Source organism: Pelmatolapia mariae, linkage group LG2, assembly GCF_036321145.2.
Source record: "Pelmatolapia mariae isolate MD_Pm_ZW linkage group LG2, Pm_UMD_F_2, whole genome shotgun sequence".
Lineage (NCBI taxonomy): Eukaryota > Metazoa > Chordata > Actinopteri > Cichliformes > Cichlidae > Pelmatolapia > Pelmatolapia mariae.
In genome coordinates this window covers 3,199,226-3,218,537 of record NC_086228.1, presented here as the reverse complement: position 1 = coordinate 3,218,537, position 19,312 = coordinate 3,199,226, and the positions used below count along the sequence as shown (strand labels likewise).

Here is a 19,312-nt window from a genome sequence, read left to right as displayed (position 1 = left end):
ACCGTACAAAAGCAGCCCAACAGCCAGGTGTGTGACTCTGTGGGGGTTAGCTCTACAAATCAGTAAACCAGTTGCATGACATCACATCTCCTGCGGTGCCCCAACCATTTCCTGTTTCTCCTGTCCTTCATCTGCCAGCAGGTGATCCCAATCTGCTTCATTTGTATTGTTTTTTTTTCCCTATGCAGTATGTAAAGAACACACAACAATAAAACCAACTCAATCTGAGCCAGTGTTTCCTTAGAAATGTACAGTGGCACCGAGGGGTATCTAATCCATCTTTATTTTTTTGACATGTTAGCATCCACTCATACAACATCCAAAGTCAAATTCTCTTTTTCTTCTCACAATTCACAAGTTTAAGCCTTGACTCATAAGGTGTCGTAGAAAGTAGAGTGCGGCTGGTTAACCTTATGACGCGATGCTCCTTTCCAGGCTGTCTCTCACTTGTTCTTTTATTTTTTAAATCTTGTGTTTCTCTCCACCAAAGTATTTAATATGTGCCTTGGGGGAGGGTGGTAGCCAATATGTTTACCTTGGCTCTCGCAGCCACTGACACACAACAGCGTACTCATGGGTTTGTCATCGTGTAGACACTCAAGAGGATTATACAAAGACAGAAACAAGCTAGGTTTATCAGCTTCAGCCCGACAAGAGAGCATGAGTACACACACACACACACTAAAAAAAACTAATCTTACAGCAAGAAAACACGCACACACAAATTTGAGCTCTTTTCCTCTATCTCCCACTCCCCTCCAAGCTGCTTCAATTCACTGCACTTATATCTGAAGGCATTAGCTCCCTGCGTGTTGTCTTTCATGCTGTGTAAGGTACACAAAATGCTTTTCTCTTCAAAGAGAAAGTTTCTTTACTTCCTAATTGATAATCCTGCTCTTGACATGTTGGTTTTCCAGGCTGGGTTTTGTTCCCAGGACAACAAAAGCATGCATGCGTTCTGTGATGCTCTTTTTCTGCTCTTGTTCCATATTGTATGGCTATGTCTATTTTAGTAGAAGCCCCTGCGGGTTGTTCCACAATCATGGAGGATAATTATTAAGGAGTCGTGCGCATACAAACTTGTTTGTATCAATATTGTTTCTCGGGGCCTTAACTTTACCTCTATCTGTCGCATTGCACCGAGACCCTTACCTAACAGAAAATTCCAACTTTTATATATTATAATCTAACCAAAATATCCAGGGGATTCTCTTTTCCCCGTCAAGAAATTTTGGTTCTCTTAACAGCAGAAATACTAGCACACACACACGCACAGAGTCACAGCGAGTTCTCCCCTTTGCGATAACTCCTACAAAACGCCTGTCATCCTTACTCAGTCATACACAAGCGGGGAGTCAGCGCAAGCCGATGGATCAATTTAGTAGAGAAAAGCTGTGGCATTCTTCAAATGTAATGGGCTTTGATGTCGACGCTGAGCTGCATTACAGAACCTCACTGAAGCCAGTGAAACCTCTTTTTATCTGTCTGTTTCCTATGCAGAGGACGTCGGCAGGAAATATACCTCACTTCTGCTGCACAGATGCTTTTTTTCCCCTTCTTATTATTGTTCAAAGACATCTACATTCATCTTCTTGTATTAACGCCTCTGTATTGGAGAATCTCACGCTGACCCTGTTTTCGTGGACGTGATCAGTTTGGGACTGAGATTATAATGAGAAAAATAAAATATAATAACAGTCTTGTGAAGCCTTCCTCGTTTCTGAAGTGTGACTCCATGCCTTAGTCTTTAGCAGGTATAGACTGCCCCCTGGTGGAACCTTGATTCATTACATATATGTAGGCTATTGCAGGTTTAGAGTTTATGTAAAACAACAACAACAAAAACATGTATTAACATATTTTTGATTGTGCTGCTGCAGTCACTTCCTCCAATTTAACACATAAGGTCTGGGTTGGATTAAAAATAACCAACTTTGAATTATGCACCATTAATAAAAGAAATGCCTGAAGGTTGTGAGTCATCATAACCCGTGCAATTTCTTTAGAGCTGGTGTAGTTAATCTAGAAATAGCTTCCAATTGGACATTCACAGGGAATACCCATTCAACCTCTTCTAATTTAAATTTCTATCCACAAGAGGAAATCATGGACTCCTTTCACACTGCCGCAGCTGCAGCACTTCACAGTTCTCTCAGTAATTATAACAGTTTCCCTGCCAAAGTGTGTTATTATCAGTATGTGAGGCATGTTTCGCTCCCATCAATTCTTCCTATGTGTCGGTTTCTGTCATGCTGTGAATTGTAATAGACCCTGGCGCTCCCATTTGGCGTGAAATGTAGCCAGAAAAACTGGCAGCGTGACATTCAAATCACTCAGACACAAAATTAAAGGAAGATAACGCAGAATGTGAGAATTTTTTTTATTTATAACAACATTTAAAAAGTTAAATCTGGGAGGGAGGGGGTGGGGGTGGGCAAGCAGGTAAGAAATATTCAGATCAAGATCATTCGCTGCTCTTGGCTTGAAGGGTGGGGGGATTTAAAAGCAAATCCGTCATCTGGCGCACATTGTTCTCGCTTTCGGCAGATTTGCATGCACCCATTGCTGACAGAGTGGTACTAAAACAGGCATGTCTTCAGTTCACACGCAGCCCACAGACCACTGACCGTCCAACCACAGCGGCCAACGTTTCCTGTAAGATCTGCAGCACATAGCAGGAACAAGTCGCCATGGTGCTTTTCACAGCCTTTTTATTTTTTCCTGAGCAGACAACTGTGCGGCTCATTCTCATGGGCAATCGCTGCCAAGAACAGGTCGCTGATTATGCCTCGTGTTCAGCATCGGAGACGGTTTGGATTCAGTGAAAACTGGTTTAACTGTGCTCGTGGGCATTTTCTGACAGTCCGGTAGCACCGATGTCAATGAACAGCTGCCAGGGTGTAAAGGGGGGGCATGCATTAGCAGACGTTTGAACCTACCCAATGAATGGACACCAGCTAAACACTAAGATGACAAAGAGTTAGACTGGGATGAGTTGTTCTGTAAAAAAAACATTGTGAATTGTAATCTCACAGCGGCGCAGGGTAAACTAACGTGACATAGCTGGCTATGATCGACACAGATCATTATTCGATTCATGGAAATCTCTTCAAACAATAACACTGACAAACAGAAACATGCAAGAGGTGTGAGGGACTGTAGGTGAGCATCAGAAAACAAAGCCCCACCAAGATGATTTTACTGTGCAAAAGTATTTGTCTTAGAAATTGAGTCAGAGAGGTGAAAAAAATCGCCTCTGTGGACATGGAATTAAATCCCTTTTCTGATTTGAGTTAGCTTTATTGTCTGGAAGCAGGAAACTGACTTTCATGTTTTATTTTTGTAGCACATTCATTGTCATCTCTGATTCTACCCTCATCTTCAGATTACCTCAAATCTCTCAACCGTGCATGTGAAATTGAAGAACAGCCTTTTTCTTTTGAGCCTAAGCTATATCTAAACGGTCTCAGTAGCGGGGTTTTGACTCCCTGTCATAAAAACTGTATCTGTTAATTGTGTTGCTGGTCTAATTCTTATTATTTAAAGTGATATGTTAGCCAAGAAATTAAAAAAAAAAAAAAAGTTTGCTGCCCAGCATACAAAAGGCATAAAAGGAATCAAGGCTAGCTTCAGCATCCATGATGTAGACAGACATAAACACAGTGACAAGTTGGCCAGCTATTTCTATAAAGCAATTAATATAGAAATATCAATGGCACATGTATCAATTTATTTTTTTAAAATCACCCAGTTAAGCCTGTAGTGTTTAGTAAATTAGCTCTATGTTACTTTACAGCTCCAACATTCCACGGAATGTAGCACTATATCCACAAAAGATCACCCAGTTCATCATCAACGCCATGTAAAAACTAAGACTTGCAGGTCTCCTGGTGGGTCAGCCCAGGCACTCAAAGGCACCACGACTTTGGTGGTAGATGGGCCAGAGTTAGGGGTCACCGCCTACACAGACTCCTGTTATAACCGAATGATTTTACAGCTGTCCCAGCACAGAACGTTTGCCGTGCACGTCAAACTTTACAGTAACTGTTATCAGTGCAGACAACACACCATATCTACTTTTGAAAAAAAAAAAAAAAAAAAGAAAGAAGTGGAAAAAATGGCATGTGTCAAGAGTGACTTGTTATTTTACACCTGACACACGTACATGCAGTGCTGTGCTGCTACTTGACCATCAGCATGCATAATCGCAGGTTCGTAGCATAATGCAAACCTGCTGCTATCTCAATGCCATCATTTCACTGAAAAAGAAAAAAACAGCAGCTTTTATTCTTTAAAAAGTGATACTCAAGTTGCTGCCATGTGATAGTATAAATTACTGGATTATTCGCCAGTGCTAAATAGGGATCTTAGAATATTCTTTAATAGTACAAACTTAGTCATAGTCAATAGCGTAGATGCAGTTAACATGCAGGCATTACAAATAGTGCTGTGTAGCACAAGACAATCACTGTGAATTTTCCCCAAAAAATATTTTGGCACATGAACTTTCACCCTCTGGAGGTTCATAGTCTTGCAAAAAATATCTCTACAAATTAAGTGCAGATTGCTGTTTATGCTTACTTTCAGCTCTCTTCCTTCTGAATGCAACAAGTGCAGCTGAAGTAGACCATATATGCATGTTTAACAGTTGGGCTGATGCTATTGCATGATTTTCCAAATGTAACAACTGGAGTAAAACAGTGACACCCAGTGTTAGTTTTCTGCAATGTTATCGATTTCCCCACAATTCATGATCAATCTTTGGTCAACCCTGTAGTTCTCACTGGTACAGCACGTACAGTGTGTGTGCAGAAGAATATTCTGGTGTAAGAAATATATGAAACACTCAAAACAGCAAAAACCTGACTCTGACCAACTGGATTGTGTGATAAAAATCACAAGCTTTTAGCTAGCAGCCAGGTGATCTGGCCTTCAGTTGTGACTCGAGCACAGTCCATAGAAACGATACAGGATAGTCCCAAACCCAACCCTGAAACTCAAAATGTGTTATGCGTGCATTGGTTTGATTTCACTCCTTTTTTAATGTGTTGTGCGTAATATTGGTGTCAGTTAGCCGTGGTTTCAGTACCACTGTGCCGGAGGGTCTAGCTCTGAGAGAAGTACTCAAGGACAAGGCGGAGGTGTCCCAGGCGGTCTTTGAGAGAGTTCAGGGACAGGACGGTGGTCTGATAGGCGGGGTCCAGCTGGAGGACAGACAGCAGCCACCAGCACCATCCTGGACCATTAGGCGAAGCCTAAAAGAGAAAGTTTCGCCTCTGTAATCATGAAAATACATTAAGTGCCAAACCAGTCCAATAACCCTGTGATGCTAATGAAAACTTAAATTCTCTCAACCGACAATCGTCAGTCCAATAATTGACGATGGGCGATACATTCGCGCCTGCGCAGACTTTTTGACAGGCGCGCTTTTTGACACACACAGACTGATTTGCGCGTTTACAACTCAGAAGTCCAAACATGGAGCGAACTCATTTCCCCCAAAAATTAGGGCTGTCGGCGTTAATGCGGTCATCACAATTAACGTGATTAAAATTTTAACGCACTCAACTCATTTGGAGCGCAGAATGAACAAACTTTGGACAAACTGCCCAAGATCCGTTGACAGAGACATTTCAGGGATTTTGACTCAGTCTGTGCTGCAGATGAGTTAATTGTTAATCATGTTAGTCGTGATGACGGCGCGTTAACGCTGACAGCCCATTTGGGATGAAAAAGGGTAAACCTAAGGATGTAACCAAAGCGGTGTGCCACTTGTGCAGACGTATAGTGCGAGCAAAGTACTCAAACACGACTAACTTGCATGAGCGTGTACGTGTCCACCATCCGGCTGAGTATGCTAGGCTATCACCAGCTTCTGCAGCTCCATCAACAAGCATTTGGGCGCACTCTGAGGAGGGTGCATTTGCTTTTTTCTGTTGACTTCTTCTATTAGCAAACGTACCCACTGGCAAATAAATGAATAAATCGCCCTTCTAAAAATGATCGCCGATGAGCTCATCCTATCGGCGATAGTCGATATATTCGTCCAATCGCCCAACCCTAAGTGTAACTGAATAATACTCTGGATAATTCTCTGTTCCACTACCATAAAATCATTTAAAGAGACTGAAAGATAAAAGAAAAGCCATTCTTTAAAGAAACACTACTCAAAACCAACATCTGAATATAAAATTTGGACGTAGCTGCAATTACATAATCTCACTGGTCAATGACGTGCTGAGGCAAAACCTCAGTGTTTTTGCTATTGCTATTATAACTTAAACATTACTATTACATACTAATACGGCTTATGAAAACATTTACAAAGACATAGATCAGAATACTAAACAAAAAAAATGAATCTTTTAGATTTTTTTTGCATTCATGATAACACTGGTCACTATTTGACATTTAAAAGGGTAAAAGCAGTGGTTTCTGAGCAGAGTGAGGGAAATGAGTTTTACAAAGGTTAACAGAGCAAACATCACACTTAAAGCACAAACCTGAATGTTGTCCTCCTTATCCGGCATGGCACCATACTGTCTGTTAATCTGTTCGCGGATGCGGCTGCCGAGTCGCTGGTACCAATCCTGGGCCTGCTGGTACACGCTGTCGTGCAGACGCTGCAGAAGCTCCAACTCACTGCCATCAACCTAAGAGAAAGAGGACGCAACGATATTAACAATCACAAAGAGAGAGACAGAGAGAGAAATGCTGCTGTTTGTAATCTCAGAAACCCTCACCTTGATGTCCTCTAGGTACTCTATATCAGCAGTGTGGTAACCATCCCTTTGGCCTCTTTTCAGTACCTTGAATCTGCTCCCACCAATTGTTTCCACATAAGAACGTCCATCAGGCAAGAGCTCCAGATCGAGAATCTCCAGCATACAGCCATAGTCTGCGAATCTGACGCACAAGAGAGAAAAAGCAGTCTTTAGGTTCGACATATTAAAATACATCTTAATGCAATAATTCGAAAATTATATATACACATATCGGATGGATGAGATTAGTTAGATTAGATTAGTTTCTGGACCACATTTTAAAGCCTCAACATTAGTGTCTATGGTCTCTGGATACTGACTTGCTTTTTGGGGCCAAGAGTCCAGTGGCCACTCAAGGAACTACAGATTTTTTTTCCCTTTTTTTCCCGTCTGTGCTGGCTTTATTTTTCAGCCCTGGAGGTTGTAGCGTGATCTTTAAAGGCACGCTATTCAGAAGCAGATGAAAATGCACAGCAGATCTCATGGCAAACCTGTGACCATGTTGTTATTTTCCCATCCCCTCAGGGTCACAGATCAGTGATTTAAACTTTGCCCCTGCGCTGTCTACTTGCGGTGCCCTGCTGACATTCCCATCAGGTTCCACCTAGCCTGTTGTGAGCTTCACAGTCGGGAAAATGTCAAACCCAAAATCTCTCTACACACACAGACAGCCTAGAGAAAATAACCTTAAATTTCTATACACATGCAATCATATAGGCCACTGTTCTCATCCCAACATCATCATCATAATTTGATGTACAGTATGCTACGTGTGGAAATAGGTAAAAGATTCTGTTGCATACCCTCTGCCATGCTCGTAGCTGCACATGCCAAACTTCTTGGTGCCGGTTTCCATGCAGCGGCGCATCATCAGCCGATAGCGAGGCTCAAACACATGCAGTGGACAGGGCACTCCGGGGTAGGCCACGGTGCAGACAAATATAGGGATGTCCTTAGTGAGACTAGAAGAAAGAGAAAAGACCACAACTGTAAGGACAACAGGCTATTTTGTGACAAAACAATCTATTAAAGTCACGACAATAATTAGGTGTAGACTGCGTCGGTGAAGCGCCTACTTTGACAGTTCAGCCATCTCAGCATCGTGGACCTGTTTCCTCTCAGCCAACTGGGGGGCAAAAAGTCGAGTCATGATGTCCTGGAGCAGAACTGTGGGGTTGTACTTCCTGTTTCTGAAGTACTGGAAATGAGAAGAAAGAAAAGATACTACAGTACTGCAAAAAGTAAACTAAAATAAATAAAATAAAAAATAATATGTAAATACGCAAATTAGCAGCACAAGTAATTTCTACTGAAGCCACTCTTAAAATATTGATTTTTTTTTTAAATATAGTACATTTTTAAAGTCTTGTCTCAGCTGTATATACAGCTACTGTCGAAAAATATAACTGTGCTGATATAACTGTGTGATTACTTCATTTTGGCTATTTTACTTCGCCTAGTTGGAAACATGCCCTATAGGTATCATCTCATCATACCATTTACTAAAATCGACTTGAATCCGTGCTGGTTGTCTTCAGTTTCAGTGTTATTTCTCAGTAGTCCCGCATATAGTGACTGATATGAGTGTTGTTCAAAAATTCCCTGAAGTTTTTCATCTTGGGCTAACAGACCAGCTGCGCCATATCCTCTAAGTATCTTTTTCTTATGGTCTGTTAGTATTTTTTATGCTAAAACTTTACTTTTTTTCCACAGTTAGCTTTATTAGGTTAAAATATATTCAGCAAAGCTGCTATTTATTTCAGCCCACTTTTAAAGCATGATCACCCCTGTGGAAAAACTTTGGAAAGTGTGCCTTTTCTTCCTTCCTCTTCAGATACTATTGTTTCAGTGTCTTCAGCCAGACCTTCTCTTTCCTTTGTTTGAATGGTACAGATTTAAATGTGTTTCTTTATAAACTGTAAAATGGGGATAAAAGAGTGTGATAGCATGTTGTAAGTTGCAGATTGCAGGTAGCAAGCCAGAGCCCACTGGTTTAGAATGATTCAGATTCACTGACACACACACAGTACTAAGAATTAAATTGGCCAAAAGTTTTCTTGCACAGAACAAGAACATTTCTATTAGAAAATGAGGCCCAGTATCTTTGCATACATAAAAATAATAAAAAGTACTTTTTTACTTAAAGTGGAGCTGTTTGGCCTTCTTCCCATTGGGTTTAAATGCACTCAGTCTAGTTACCTCTTGCAGCGGCTGTTTGCAGAGTGGACAGCGGAGGTTGTGGTCTAGGCTCCTCTCGATGCAGTTTTTGCAGAATGTGTGCCCACAAGGAGTTGTGACTGGCTCAAAAAATAACCTTTAGAGGACAGACATAACACATTAGCCTGTTTATGCTATGTATGATTTAGCTGTTAAATCTGGTGAGTGCTGGCATGTGTGCTAAACACTAACCAGACAAAGCAAGGAAAGCGAGACCAGCCAGATATATGACCCCGTTACAAACAGTGGTGCATTATTGATTGCAGCGAGCAGTCCAACACACTCACCTAATGCAGAGAGGGCACTCAAAGTCTGACACGGTGAGAATAACCATGCCGTTCTCTCTCTCGTGATAACTTTCACCTAAGACTGAAAGAGAAAAGACACAAAAACAGATTCCCTTGAAACGTTTGCAGTGAGTTTGACCTTTCGTGTAGTTTCAAACCATCTGCTGGGTGGCGGGGGTTGAAAAAGCTGTTTGCAGTTGCAAAAGACAAAAATGACTCCTACTGGGCACGCCGATGTTAAAGAGGAGAGTCAAATCATAATAAATGCGAGCACCGATATATTGACTTACACTTGCCGTGCCAGTCTTCTTTCCTCGTCATCATCTCTTCATCCTCGTCAGCAGCGGGGAGGAAGGAAACCGCTTGGCAGAGGCTGAGGCAGCATTCAGTACCCGTGTCATGCTTCACCTTGGAGAAAGCAGATATTAGGTTTTATCTGTTAGGATTTATTTTTAGGTGCATAAGGTTCCCCACACTCACCTCATGGGAGGACCTTAAAACAGAGGAAATTCCAGGACTACGGCCATCTATTTGCAAATTCTGACACACCTCATGTTTTTATGTTTTGTTTTTCTTAATCTTTAAAATGCATTTTCTAACTATATATGAAATGTTTACCTGATGTGTATCTCTCCTCCCTTTTCCTTCTCCCTTATCTCCATGAGGATGTTTGAAGCCTTCAGCATGAACCGGCCCCTGCGAGCCGCCGAGGGTTGTGATAGGACAGGGCTCTTTTAGGTACTCGGACACCGCCTGCAAAATGCAGGGCATCTCCTCCGGCACTTCCACTCCCTCTGCCTCCAGGATCTGCCATTGTAAGAATAAAATCAATATAAAAAGAAAATGTGCCATGATACCTCACTGTCATCACAGTGAAGTTAGTTCAGTCTTCTTGCAGTGAAACCTAAGTGAAGAAATGCAAATAAAGCTAAAATGAGGGTGTGAACATTAATTTTAAGTATTTTAACAAATGTTTTATGGTAGGTACACTAGAATAAAGGGGTAAAAAGTTGTTTTTTTTTCAAAGAAATAATTACTCTTTAAGTAAATTTCAGTACGGCGCACATAATTTCATTAACCTGCACCATAATACAGCCTGTACAAGTGCCATATTCCTTACATTTCACAAAGTTTCTATGAAATTATGCCCAGCTTAACATGTATTTACAATATAATTATTTCTTTGTTTCCTATAAAAAAATGACTTATTACAAATTTATTCTATCGAGCATAACTTTAAGTATTTGTAGGTAAATACAACCATATTGTAATTTCAAATAAAAAACATTAAAGTTCCATTTAATTACAGGAGAATTATGCCTGTAATCATGGGTTATATTATACAGTGCTATCCTGTATATTTATTTATTTATTTATTTATTCATTCATTCAGTTGTTTGATTTAAACACACACACACACACACACACACACACACACACACACACACACACACACACACACACACACAGAAACAAACTAAATCTAAACTGATTTGGAAGTTCCAACTTTAAAATGAGCTCTCTAATAACAGATTGCATCTGTTATTAGGTATGTTTGCCTTCTGAACATACGACCCATGGTGTGACCTATAACTAAAAAAAAATCATACATTCACACATATCAAAAATTTAGGTCAGATCCTAAAAGATCTCTTAAGATCACCTGTTCTTTAAATGATTTGCACAACTCTGCGCAGAATGCTATTGCAGGTGCTGCTTTAACCTTCTATGACTCCAGCCTTTCATTTAGCAGTGTCTATGTCTGTGCTACATCCTGTTATACATAAGGAATCACACGTGCTCTTTAACTTGAATTACATTACATTTCTCACTGATGAGTTCTCTGGAGGTTTAACAGACCTTCTTAATCTGGCTCTTTGCGGGAACAAAATCAGCTTGAAGTTTTAGGCAACGGTGGAAGTGGATGAGGGCTTCTTTCTGCTGACCCATTTCCAACAGTACATTCCCTTTATGAAAGGAGCCCTGCACAAACAGAATGATGCAATCAGCACATTGGTGTCTGTTTAAGCAAAGACCTCCAGAGCATTTCAACAACCATCAAAAACTCTACATGATGTATGTTGCAGAATTACAGATTTTTTTCTGCACTAGAGGCGGAGTCATTCAAATTGTAAAATGATGGTGTTACGGAACATTTCATGTAAAATAACATCTCTGGATATTCAGTTCAATTCAGTTTTAACTATATAAATATAACTACACTACATCACAATGACAAGGTGCTTTCTATTGTAAGGTAACGACCCTAATATTAGAAAGAAACACCAACAATCAGACAAGCACCAGCTTAGGCCTATTACAGTTTAACTAAGGGAGGGTACAGGGTCAGCTGATCCAGGTCTAACTATATGCTTTATCAAAAAGGAAAGTTCTATGCCTAATGTGAAAAGCAGAGACTGTGTCTGTCTCCCAAATCCAAACTGGGAGCTGGTTCTACAGAAGATGGGTCTGAAAGCTGAAGGCTCTGCCTCCCAGTAATCCTAGGAAGTACAAGAAAGCCAGCAGTCTGAGAGCAAAGAGCTCTAATGGGTTGATATGGTACTATGAGGTCCTTAAGATAAGATGGGGCTTAATTATTCAACGTTTTGTAAGTGAGGAGAAGGATTTAATTATTTAATTAATTATATTTAATTATGAATTAACATTGATGCAATGAAAAGAACCTAATATGGGAGAAATATGCTCTCTTTCTAGTCCCTGTCAGTACTCAGAATTTTGGATCAACTGAAAACTTTTCAGGGAATTTTTAGAACAACCTGATACTAATAATGAATTATAATAGTGCAGCCTAGAAGTAATAAATACATGAACTAGTTTTTCAGCAGAGGTGAGATAGGATGTTTCTAATTTTAGAGATATTGTGCAAATGAATGAAGACAGTCCTTGTTTAATATGTGTGCTGAAGGACATATCCTGGTCATAAACGATTCCAAGGTTCCTCACGGTGCTACTAAAGGCCAAAGGTAATGCCACCCAGAGTAAGCATCTTGTTAGAAACCATGTTTCTAGGATTTCTAGGGCCGAGTACAATAACCTCAGCTTTGTCTAAATTTAGATATAAAAACAGAAACAATGCAATAATGGACTCTGTACAGTATGTTTTTCTGCATTAGCAGTGAGTCACCCACTGGCATGGAGTGATTAAATGACATTATGACATAAGTAGCTGTTTGCATAACATTGCGAATGACATAACATCAATAAAAGCAGGGGAAATTGCTTCAAATGTATCAGGTCGACGTGGTAAGGCAAATTATGAAATGAGGTAACACCTTCTTCCTGCAGTTACAGTTGTGCCATAACATGCATGTTACAAAACCAAGCCAACGGTGGGAGGGTGTGCGGGTTCAAATTCGGCAAACTTTCCCACACCAGAGTGCAGTGAAATGCTTTAAATGTGGCACTGTTAATGTTCCCTACAACAGATCAGCTTTTGTTGTCTGGACAAAAGAACCACACAGACAGCAAAGGCACAGTGCGTCTGGCTGGCACCGCTCCGTTCTCACCTCTGTCCAGCTGGGGCGAAGGCAGCAGAGGTAGTCGAGGTCCACCAGAGCGTCGGAGAAACGCCTCAGGCCCAAGTTCGCTTCGGCCCTGAACACCTTCAAACTCTGGTCGTCTGGGACTAGAGGAAGTGAGAAAAGGCGAGATAGGTGAGGGATGATGGTGTGTGGAGCTTTTGAGGAGAAGTGGCCAAAATTAAAACAATCCAAACATTCAAATGAGGAAACACGCATCAGGTAGTAACAGGCCCACATAACAAGTAATTCTGCTTTCTGGAGCATGGAGGAAATCGATCCAAGAACTTATGATGCGCCGCCTTAAGGAAATAATTGCTTTTGGCACCACTGACCATATAAAACAAAAAAATCCAATTAAATGCCACTCCTCAATCACTGACATAACACACACATTATCTATATAAAGATAATTAATATTTGATCGAGCCCCTCCACCCCCCTGGTGCTGACAGATTCTGCACCTTCTGCTTCACATATGTGCACAGTCACCTCCTATTCCAGTTCATTCAAGACTTTCTAGCTTCAGCTGACACACTAGTGTGCATTCTAGGTTCCTGGTGACATTGTTACCTAAAGCTGTTTGACTAGTCATTACAAAAGAACCTGCAAGGTCACGCACATACGCATTTGCAAACACAAAGTCAGTTCTTGGTAATGCTCCTCTGAAACAACAAGTGAAAGTGAACAGGTGCCATGAGAAATCATCAAAAGAAAAGACAAAGAAGAAGAAGGGGAAAAAAAACTAGTTCACAAATCTGCAGGGAGCTTGTTACACAAGAGCCCGCAATGCTGGAGCAAGGTAGGTAGAAGTATTTAACTGGATTGGCAGAGGAGGCAAACATGAAGGTTAATTCAACTGATTCCCCATAGCACAAACACTCTCATGATCCCCTGGGCGCCTGCTGACTTGATCGACACATCTAAGGCAGGAGCAGGCCCTTTTACTTCCTTGTGGCTGCATGAACCAAAAAAGAAAATAAAAAAAGATCAACCGCACATGCAAAAGGCGCCGAAGGTAAGCAGTTGCACAGATAACAGCTTGCAAGGCTGCAGTTGTTTAGTTTTTAAAATATTACAAAACATCTTTAAATTTCCCTCCTCCTGCAGAGGTGCATAAAAGAAGCAACACACACCGACTGAGTCTGTGCCAGATACGTTTATCCAATCAACATCTTACCTTATGTCATAATGCTTAACTGCGTAATACAGCTGAATGAGACAGATGTTTCTTCCACTGCATCTTGCTCATTCAGCACAAATCACAAATTACTTTGTTGTTTCAATCAAACGGTTTAATATGTTTGATCTTTTTTCATTCTCTATTAACCTAATGAGGAACAATGTGACTTCTTACTAACCCGGGTACTTGGCTTTTAGGGGGGCTGCACCATTACTGGACACCAGCAAAGAGTATGTGCAGTGCGTAAAAGTGGAAGAAAATGAGGAAAAGACAAATTTGATTCCACGGAACCTAATTATACTATTTATAAATCAAACAGACAATTAAAAAGAAAGAAAGAAAACACACGCACACTTCTGTATAACTGCACTTGTCAAGACGTCTCACGTGTGTCCCTTACCTAAGTTCAGCCCCTCGTTCGCGATGCGTAACGCTTCCGCGAACTCGGTGGCTTTGAGTTTCTCCTGAATTTGGCACTTCATCCTCTTCTCTTCGGGCCAGCACTTTTCCACGACGCCGATGAGCAGGACGTTGTTCTTCGTGTTTTTCACCTCCTTTTGTTTTAGCCTCTCTTTGCACAGCGGACATTTGGAAGGCAGGTAGCCCCCGACGCACCTCCGGCAGAACGTGTGGCCGCACGACACGGTCACCGGCTCGCACATCAGACAGAAGCAAAGGGGGCACTCCAGCATTTCCATTGTAATTTTTTTAAAAAAAAAACTGGTTATGTCACTAGTACAGTGTCCCACGGGAAGAACTGTCGCTTTGTTCGTAAAAGCACTGCAGATAGACGGTTTAGGGGTACTGTTACTGCAAGGACCCTTTAAATTACATGCTGGGAGCTGGCGATGCACTAATAATAGTGTCACACATCTGCCTAAAGCACACCGCTTTCCGTCCGGCTGCAAAACTGAGTCCTCATACGCTCACCTGGCAAATTTTCTTTTCGTGTTCAAAACATTCAGTGACATTGTTCGTTTCCAGCCCTAACTTAGTCTTTGTATTGGGACAAATGCCATGTTCCCTTTTCAATAAAGACTCTCGGCTCCCAGTCCAATGCGCCGGTTTCCTCGACGCTCCAAAAGTCCAAACACGCAGCACGACCGAGGTCGGTAAATCCGCACATTAATGTTATTTCTCTTTAGTAATCCGAGTCCGCTATTAACCCCTGTAGCCTACTTCTCCGCGGCCACGAAGCTAGGTTACTGTGTAACACCATTGCATTACATAAATAAAGATCACGTGACGCAGCAGCGAGCGATTCGATTGGGTGAAGTGAATGGCTTTCCACCCTGTTGTGAAACCCAACGATGCCGAGTTTCATAACATAATTCCTTCGACTACGCTTCCTATTATTTTCATCTGTACATTTAAACTACCCCAGGGCACGAGTTGATGGTATAGTATGAGTAGGGGAAAAAATGGTGGATATGATAAATCCAAGGGTGGAGAAAATTATGGAAACTACCTTGCCTCAAAGCAGGGAATCCCAGCTAAGGGTAATAACTTCCGAGGGGGTGCAGTGAAAGGATCAGTGCATATTACCTGGTTCTGTCCATCCTGTTTGACATTTAAAAACAAAAAGTCAACACAAACACAGCTTAAAGTCTATGCACAGCTAAAAATGTGCATAAAGTTTGTGCCATTACATCATTATATAAAATGCAGTGTGCTGCAGAGCATTTACTCTAGGTCAATGAAATAAAGCTGGAATTTGCAACTGGCCAAATACACAAACTCTTTATGTCTCAGAGCGACACAAATCATGACTCCTGCCTGCTTCAAAAACAGCAATTTTTTGCACAGACATTAGAACAGAAATCCTTGATGAATTCTCAGAGAAACAACCTTGGGTTGTCTTTTCAAATAAAAAAAAAAACCTGGGCCAAAACACATCTTGTGTATCACGCACTGATTTATTGAACTTATGCAAGTTACATAGACACCTCAGCTAACATCACAGAAACGCAAGTAGTGAAATCTGCGCTGCAATCACCAGCCTGAGGTGTATTTTCAGTTTCAACAACCAAACATGTGCATTTGCAATTTCTTTACAAGGAACCAGTTGAGAGGCTCACATTTCTGTCCCCGAACAGTTGTGTAAGAGCAATCTGCTGCAAGGCAACACAAAACTGGTTATACTGTTAGGTATGCTTATGAAAACCTATAAAAGAGGGAAGGGGGTCAGAATTATTCGACATTTTACATAATATACATGATGACTTTTGTGTGACGACTCTCCATGGATTACACAATCTGCAAATTAGTGACAAGAATCATACATTGCAAACATAAAGGCAGTCCAGCATTTACATGAGTTTTCATGCGACTCTGCTCTGACGGGTCTAATAAAGCCCTCTATGTTTCTGTGAGATGACTGCAAATTTGTTTATTGGGTTTATTACAATTATGCAAACTTAGCACCCCCATCTGATCTGTGTTAATATTTCTATTCTGGGAATATGTTTTCAGGAATTAGTCAGAATTTCTACATTCTAAATAAAAACAACATTCAATGGGGCCGGTGAAAACACAGCTAGCCCTCAAATGTCCATTTCTGACATTCACACCTTTCCGTTAACGTGACAGCATTTATTGTCATAGTTTCAAGTTTCGTGGGTGAACGAGTGCACTGGTCACTTCTAAATAAAGGTTTAGGCATCAGCCTTACTGTGTGGTACCTAGTAAAACGACACAAACGTGAATGAATAAAGTCACATTAACTGACACGCATGGACAAGAGCATGACTCTGCATTTCTCTTGCTCAAGTGCTCATCTTATTAGAGCAGTAGTTCTCACACTACCTGCATGGCGGGAAACACTAGTGTGGTATAATCAACAAGGTGAAGTGAAACTTGAGTGGATTTTTTTTTCTTAATGTGACCTTTAAGTAAAACTTTTTTTCTTAGTGGCTGGATTAAAAACTGTGGAGTTTGGGGATTAAAATTAAACATACTAGAAAAACTTTGAGAACCGATGCAGTTGAGAAAGCCATAAACAGCAAAGATATTGCACCCAACATTTTATCTCACCAGCTCTGTTTCAAGCTAGCAGTAAGAAACATTCGTCGATGATGTGTTTTGAAAGTTCCCAAGTCAGAAGAGAGGTCACCGAGCATCACTGTTGTACAGTGTGGTTATACTTGATTTAATGCTGATAATTCTTGAGGCCTGAATGTTCACTCTCTAAATCACTCTTGTGCATGAAACCATGAGAACAGAGATGTATTACAAGCATATACGGTATAACTCAACAGCAGAATGCAGTCATGTTAAAGACTTATGGAGCAAAGACCAGTGACATAACCAGTTATAAAAAAAAAAAAGAACAAAAATATTCTGTATACCATGTACGAAAGGGCCATATTTACACAGAGTTCAGCAAAGAAACGACAAAAAAGAAAGAACATAATATTAAACTATGCTAGTTCATCAATAATGCTGCACATGGCAGCGTCCTTGTCCCATTTGTCACTTCTTGAAGTAGGGATGCTCTTCTCCTGCTGACTCGTTGCCATGCAGCTGGCAGCTGCTTCCTCTATATCCATAGGTTCTGTTTTCAGCCTGGTGGCCTGCCCAGACGAACAGCCAACACTAGCTGCAGGAGGCGCACTCTTTGTCCCATCACAAGCACCATCCTGACCTTCCACTTGAGGCAAGTCATCAGGCAGGGAGGCAAGGCACCCCTGGATCATCTCCACCACCCTCTCCAGATGTTTCTGGAACCTCTCTGCTGTCTCTAGCCTCTGTCTCTTCTGGACCTCCATCATCACCCTTAGTGTCTCCCTGGCTTGATGCGGCCTGTACTCATTTATCAGATGGTGCATATGGACAAACAGAAGCTTTATGTCCTCCAGCTTCTCTTCACGCTTTATACTACCTGGGCTCTTGATAAGAATGTCCAGAAGGTCCAAAAAGTTCACAAGAATGGACATGTTCAGTTTCTTGAGCTCCCGTTTGTGGTCAAACTGCATAGGGTGAAGCCTCTCAATGCCTTGGCTTTCCAGAGGCCGGATAATGAGGTCATCACACTGGAAATGGTTGCCAAACATCATGTAATTATCTCTGATGGGTGGAGGTGGCTTAGGGGCCAGACCCTTGCGGATGTTTTCATCTGTGTACTCTTTGATGTACTGCATCGGTGGAGGAGGCAGGGCGCTGACCTGCTGTGGTTCACCCATGATGCCGACCTGAAAGCACAAGAATCCGTTTCAATATATATAAAAAGGAAAGCAACATGCTAAATTGCAAAACCTAATGTATCTTCATTTTTTTTTTTAAACAAAAAAAACAAAACAGTGTTTACAGTTCACAGTAGTTGAACACAAACACATTAATTTAGGCTATGTGGCTAAATATAACAGAACGTTCATCAGTGTCATTAGTAAGTCTCCGGTTTACATACTGTTACACAAAAAAAATGGTGTAGTGAAAAGGTGTCTCTCTCACTTCACTATTGGGGGCTCAGGTAGACAAGGAGCAGGATGTTTGCCGCAAAAAGACGGCATAGCTTTTTAATTGCAGAGACGTTAGCCGTGTCTAAATAGCTTGCTTGCACTAACTCCAAACAAATTCAGTGTTTGTTTGAGACCATCGCTTCGAAAGATGTGCTAAGAGGCCTATGCTAACACAAACTGCCCAGCCAGTTGTCTGTACGGTAAATATCTGCATATAAGACTTATGTTAAACACTGTCTGCATGGGAATAGAGTTGAGTGAAGACTAATATTTACTGTCGCAAACCTTTGTTTGTTTTATCAACATGTTAGCCCTTTACTCTCCAACTAAATGCAGTCGTTAGCTTACCTGCTAACTGACTAACTAACTGCTAACCTCCGCTAACGAGTTAAATCGCTACACCAAATATAATGCTAACCCACAATACCGTTAAAAGGAGGAAGACTTATGATATTTATACACACCTTTCAAATAACTCTTTAGTCGCTGAAGATATAAGACGCTAGATATAGACGTCTGTTAAGTCCGACCATTAGCTTGTAGCTAGTTTAGCTCCTTCCATTCCACACTAACAAGATTTTCGTTTCAGTCCCAAAGCTATTGGCTCGACGTCATTGGTTTTTGTCCCACGGATTGGACGATAGCAGTGGAACAAACTAAACACCGATTGGCTGTGAGGATACCACGCTTGATCTTGTAGTTTTTGATACGAAATTGCTTAATTTGAAGCTTGTTTTGTACAGGACTGATGTCTTTTTACAATAGTGACCATCTCCAGCACCTGTTATCATTTGGTAATGTCAAATATTTTTCTAGTCAAAGCAAACTAGCAGTTTACAACGCCACCAATACTTTTAAGAGGTAA

At 41.1% G+C, this 19,312-nt stretch overlaps 2 protein-coding genes across 2 annotated transcripts; both read right to left on the bottom strand.

The window, feature by feature from the left end:
- Positions 1-2,366: 2,366 nt before the first annotated feature.
- lonrf4 (LON peptidase N-terminal domain and ring finger 4) lies at positions 2,367-15,198 on the bottom strand. Its single transcript, XM_063490348.1, has 12 exons — positions 14,391-15,198; positions 12,796-12,914; positions 11,129-11,251; positions 9,887-10,075; positions 9,559-9,676; positions 9,269-9,350; positions 8,964-9,078; positions 7,841-7,962; positions 7,568-7,726; positions 6,744-6,906; positions 6,504-6,653; positions 2,367-5,255 (listed from the first exon to the last, which is right to left on the bottom strand). Exons 1-12 carry the CDS (start codon positions 14,686-14,688, stop codon positions 5,106-5,108), a joined length of 1,788 nt encoding a protein of 595 aa, XP_063346418.1. The 5' UTR covers positions 14,689-15,198; the 3' UTR covers positions 2,367-5,105.
- A 694-nt stretch (positions 15,199-15,892) lies between these two features.
- On the bottom strand, positions 15,893-19,038 carry med7 (mediator complex subunit 7). The gene is made up of 2 exons (XM_063490338.1): positions 18,912-19,038; positions 15,893-18,180 (listed from the first exon to the last, which is right to left on the bottom strand). Exon 2 carries the CDS (start codon positions 18,169-18,171, stop codon positions 17,410-17,412), a length of 762 nt encoding a protein of 253 aa, XP_063346408.1. The 5' UTR covers positions 18,172-18,180; positions 18,912-19,038; the 3' UTR covers positions 15,893-17,409.
- Between the last annotated feature and the right edge of the window lie 274 nt (positions 19,039-19,312).

Bases quoted from the DNA above. Each gene is read 5' to 3' on its own strand.
- lonrf4 (XM_063490348.1), bottom strand. From the start codon at position 14,688: ATGGAAATGCTGGAGTGCCCCCTTTGCTTCTGTCTGATGTGCGAGCCG. The intron at 9,677-9,886 runs GTAAACATTTCA...GCTTTCTCCAAG, and splicing joins GGAGGAGAGATACACATCAG to GTGAAGCATGACACGGGTAC. The intron at 7,727-7,840 runs GTAGGCGCTTCA...TCTTTCTTCTAG, and splicing joins GAGATGGCTGAACTGTCAAA to TCTCACTAAGGACATCCCTA.
- med7 (XM_063490338.1), bottom strand. From the start codon at position 18,171: ATGGGTGAACCACAGCAGGTCAGCGCCCTGCCTCCTCCACCGATGCAG.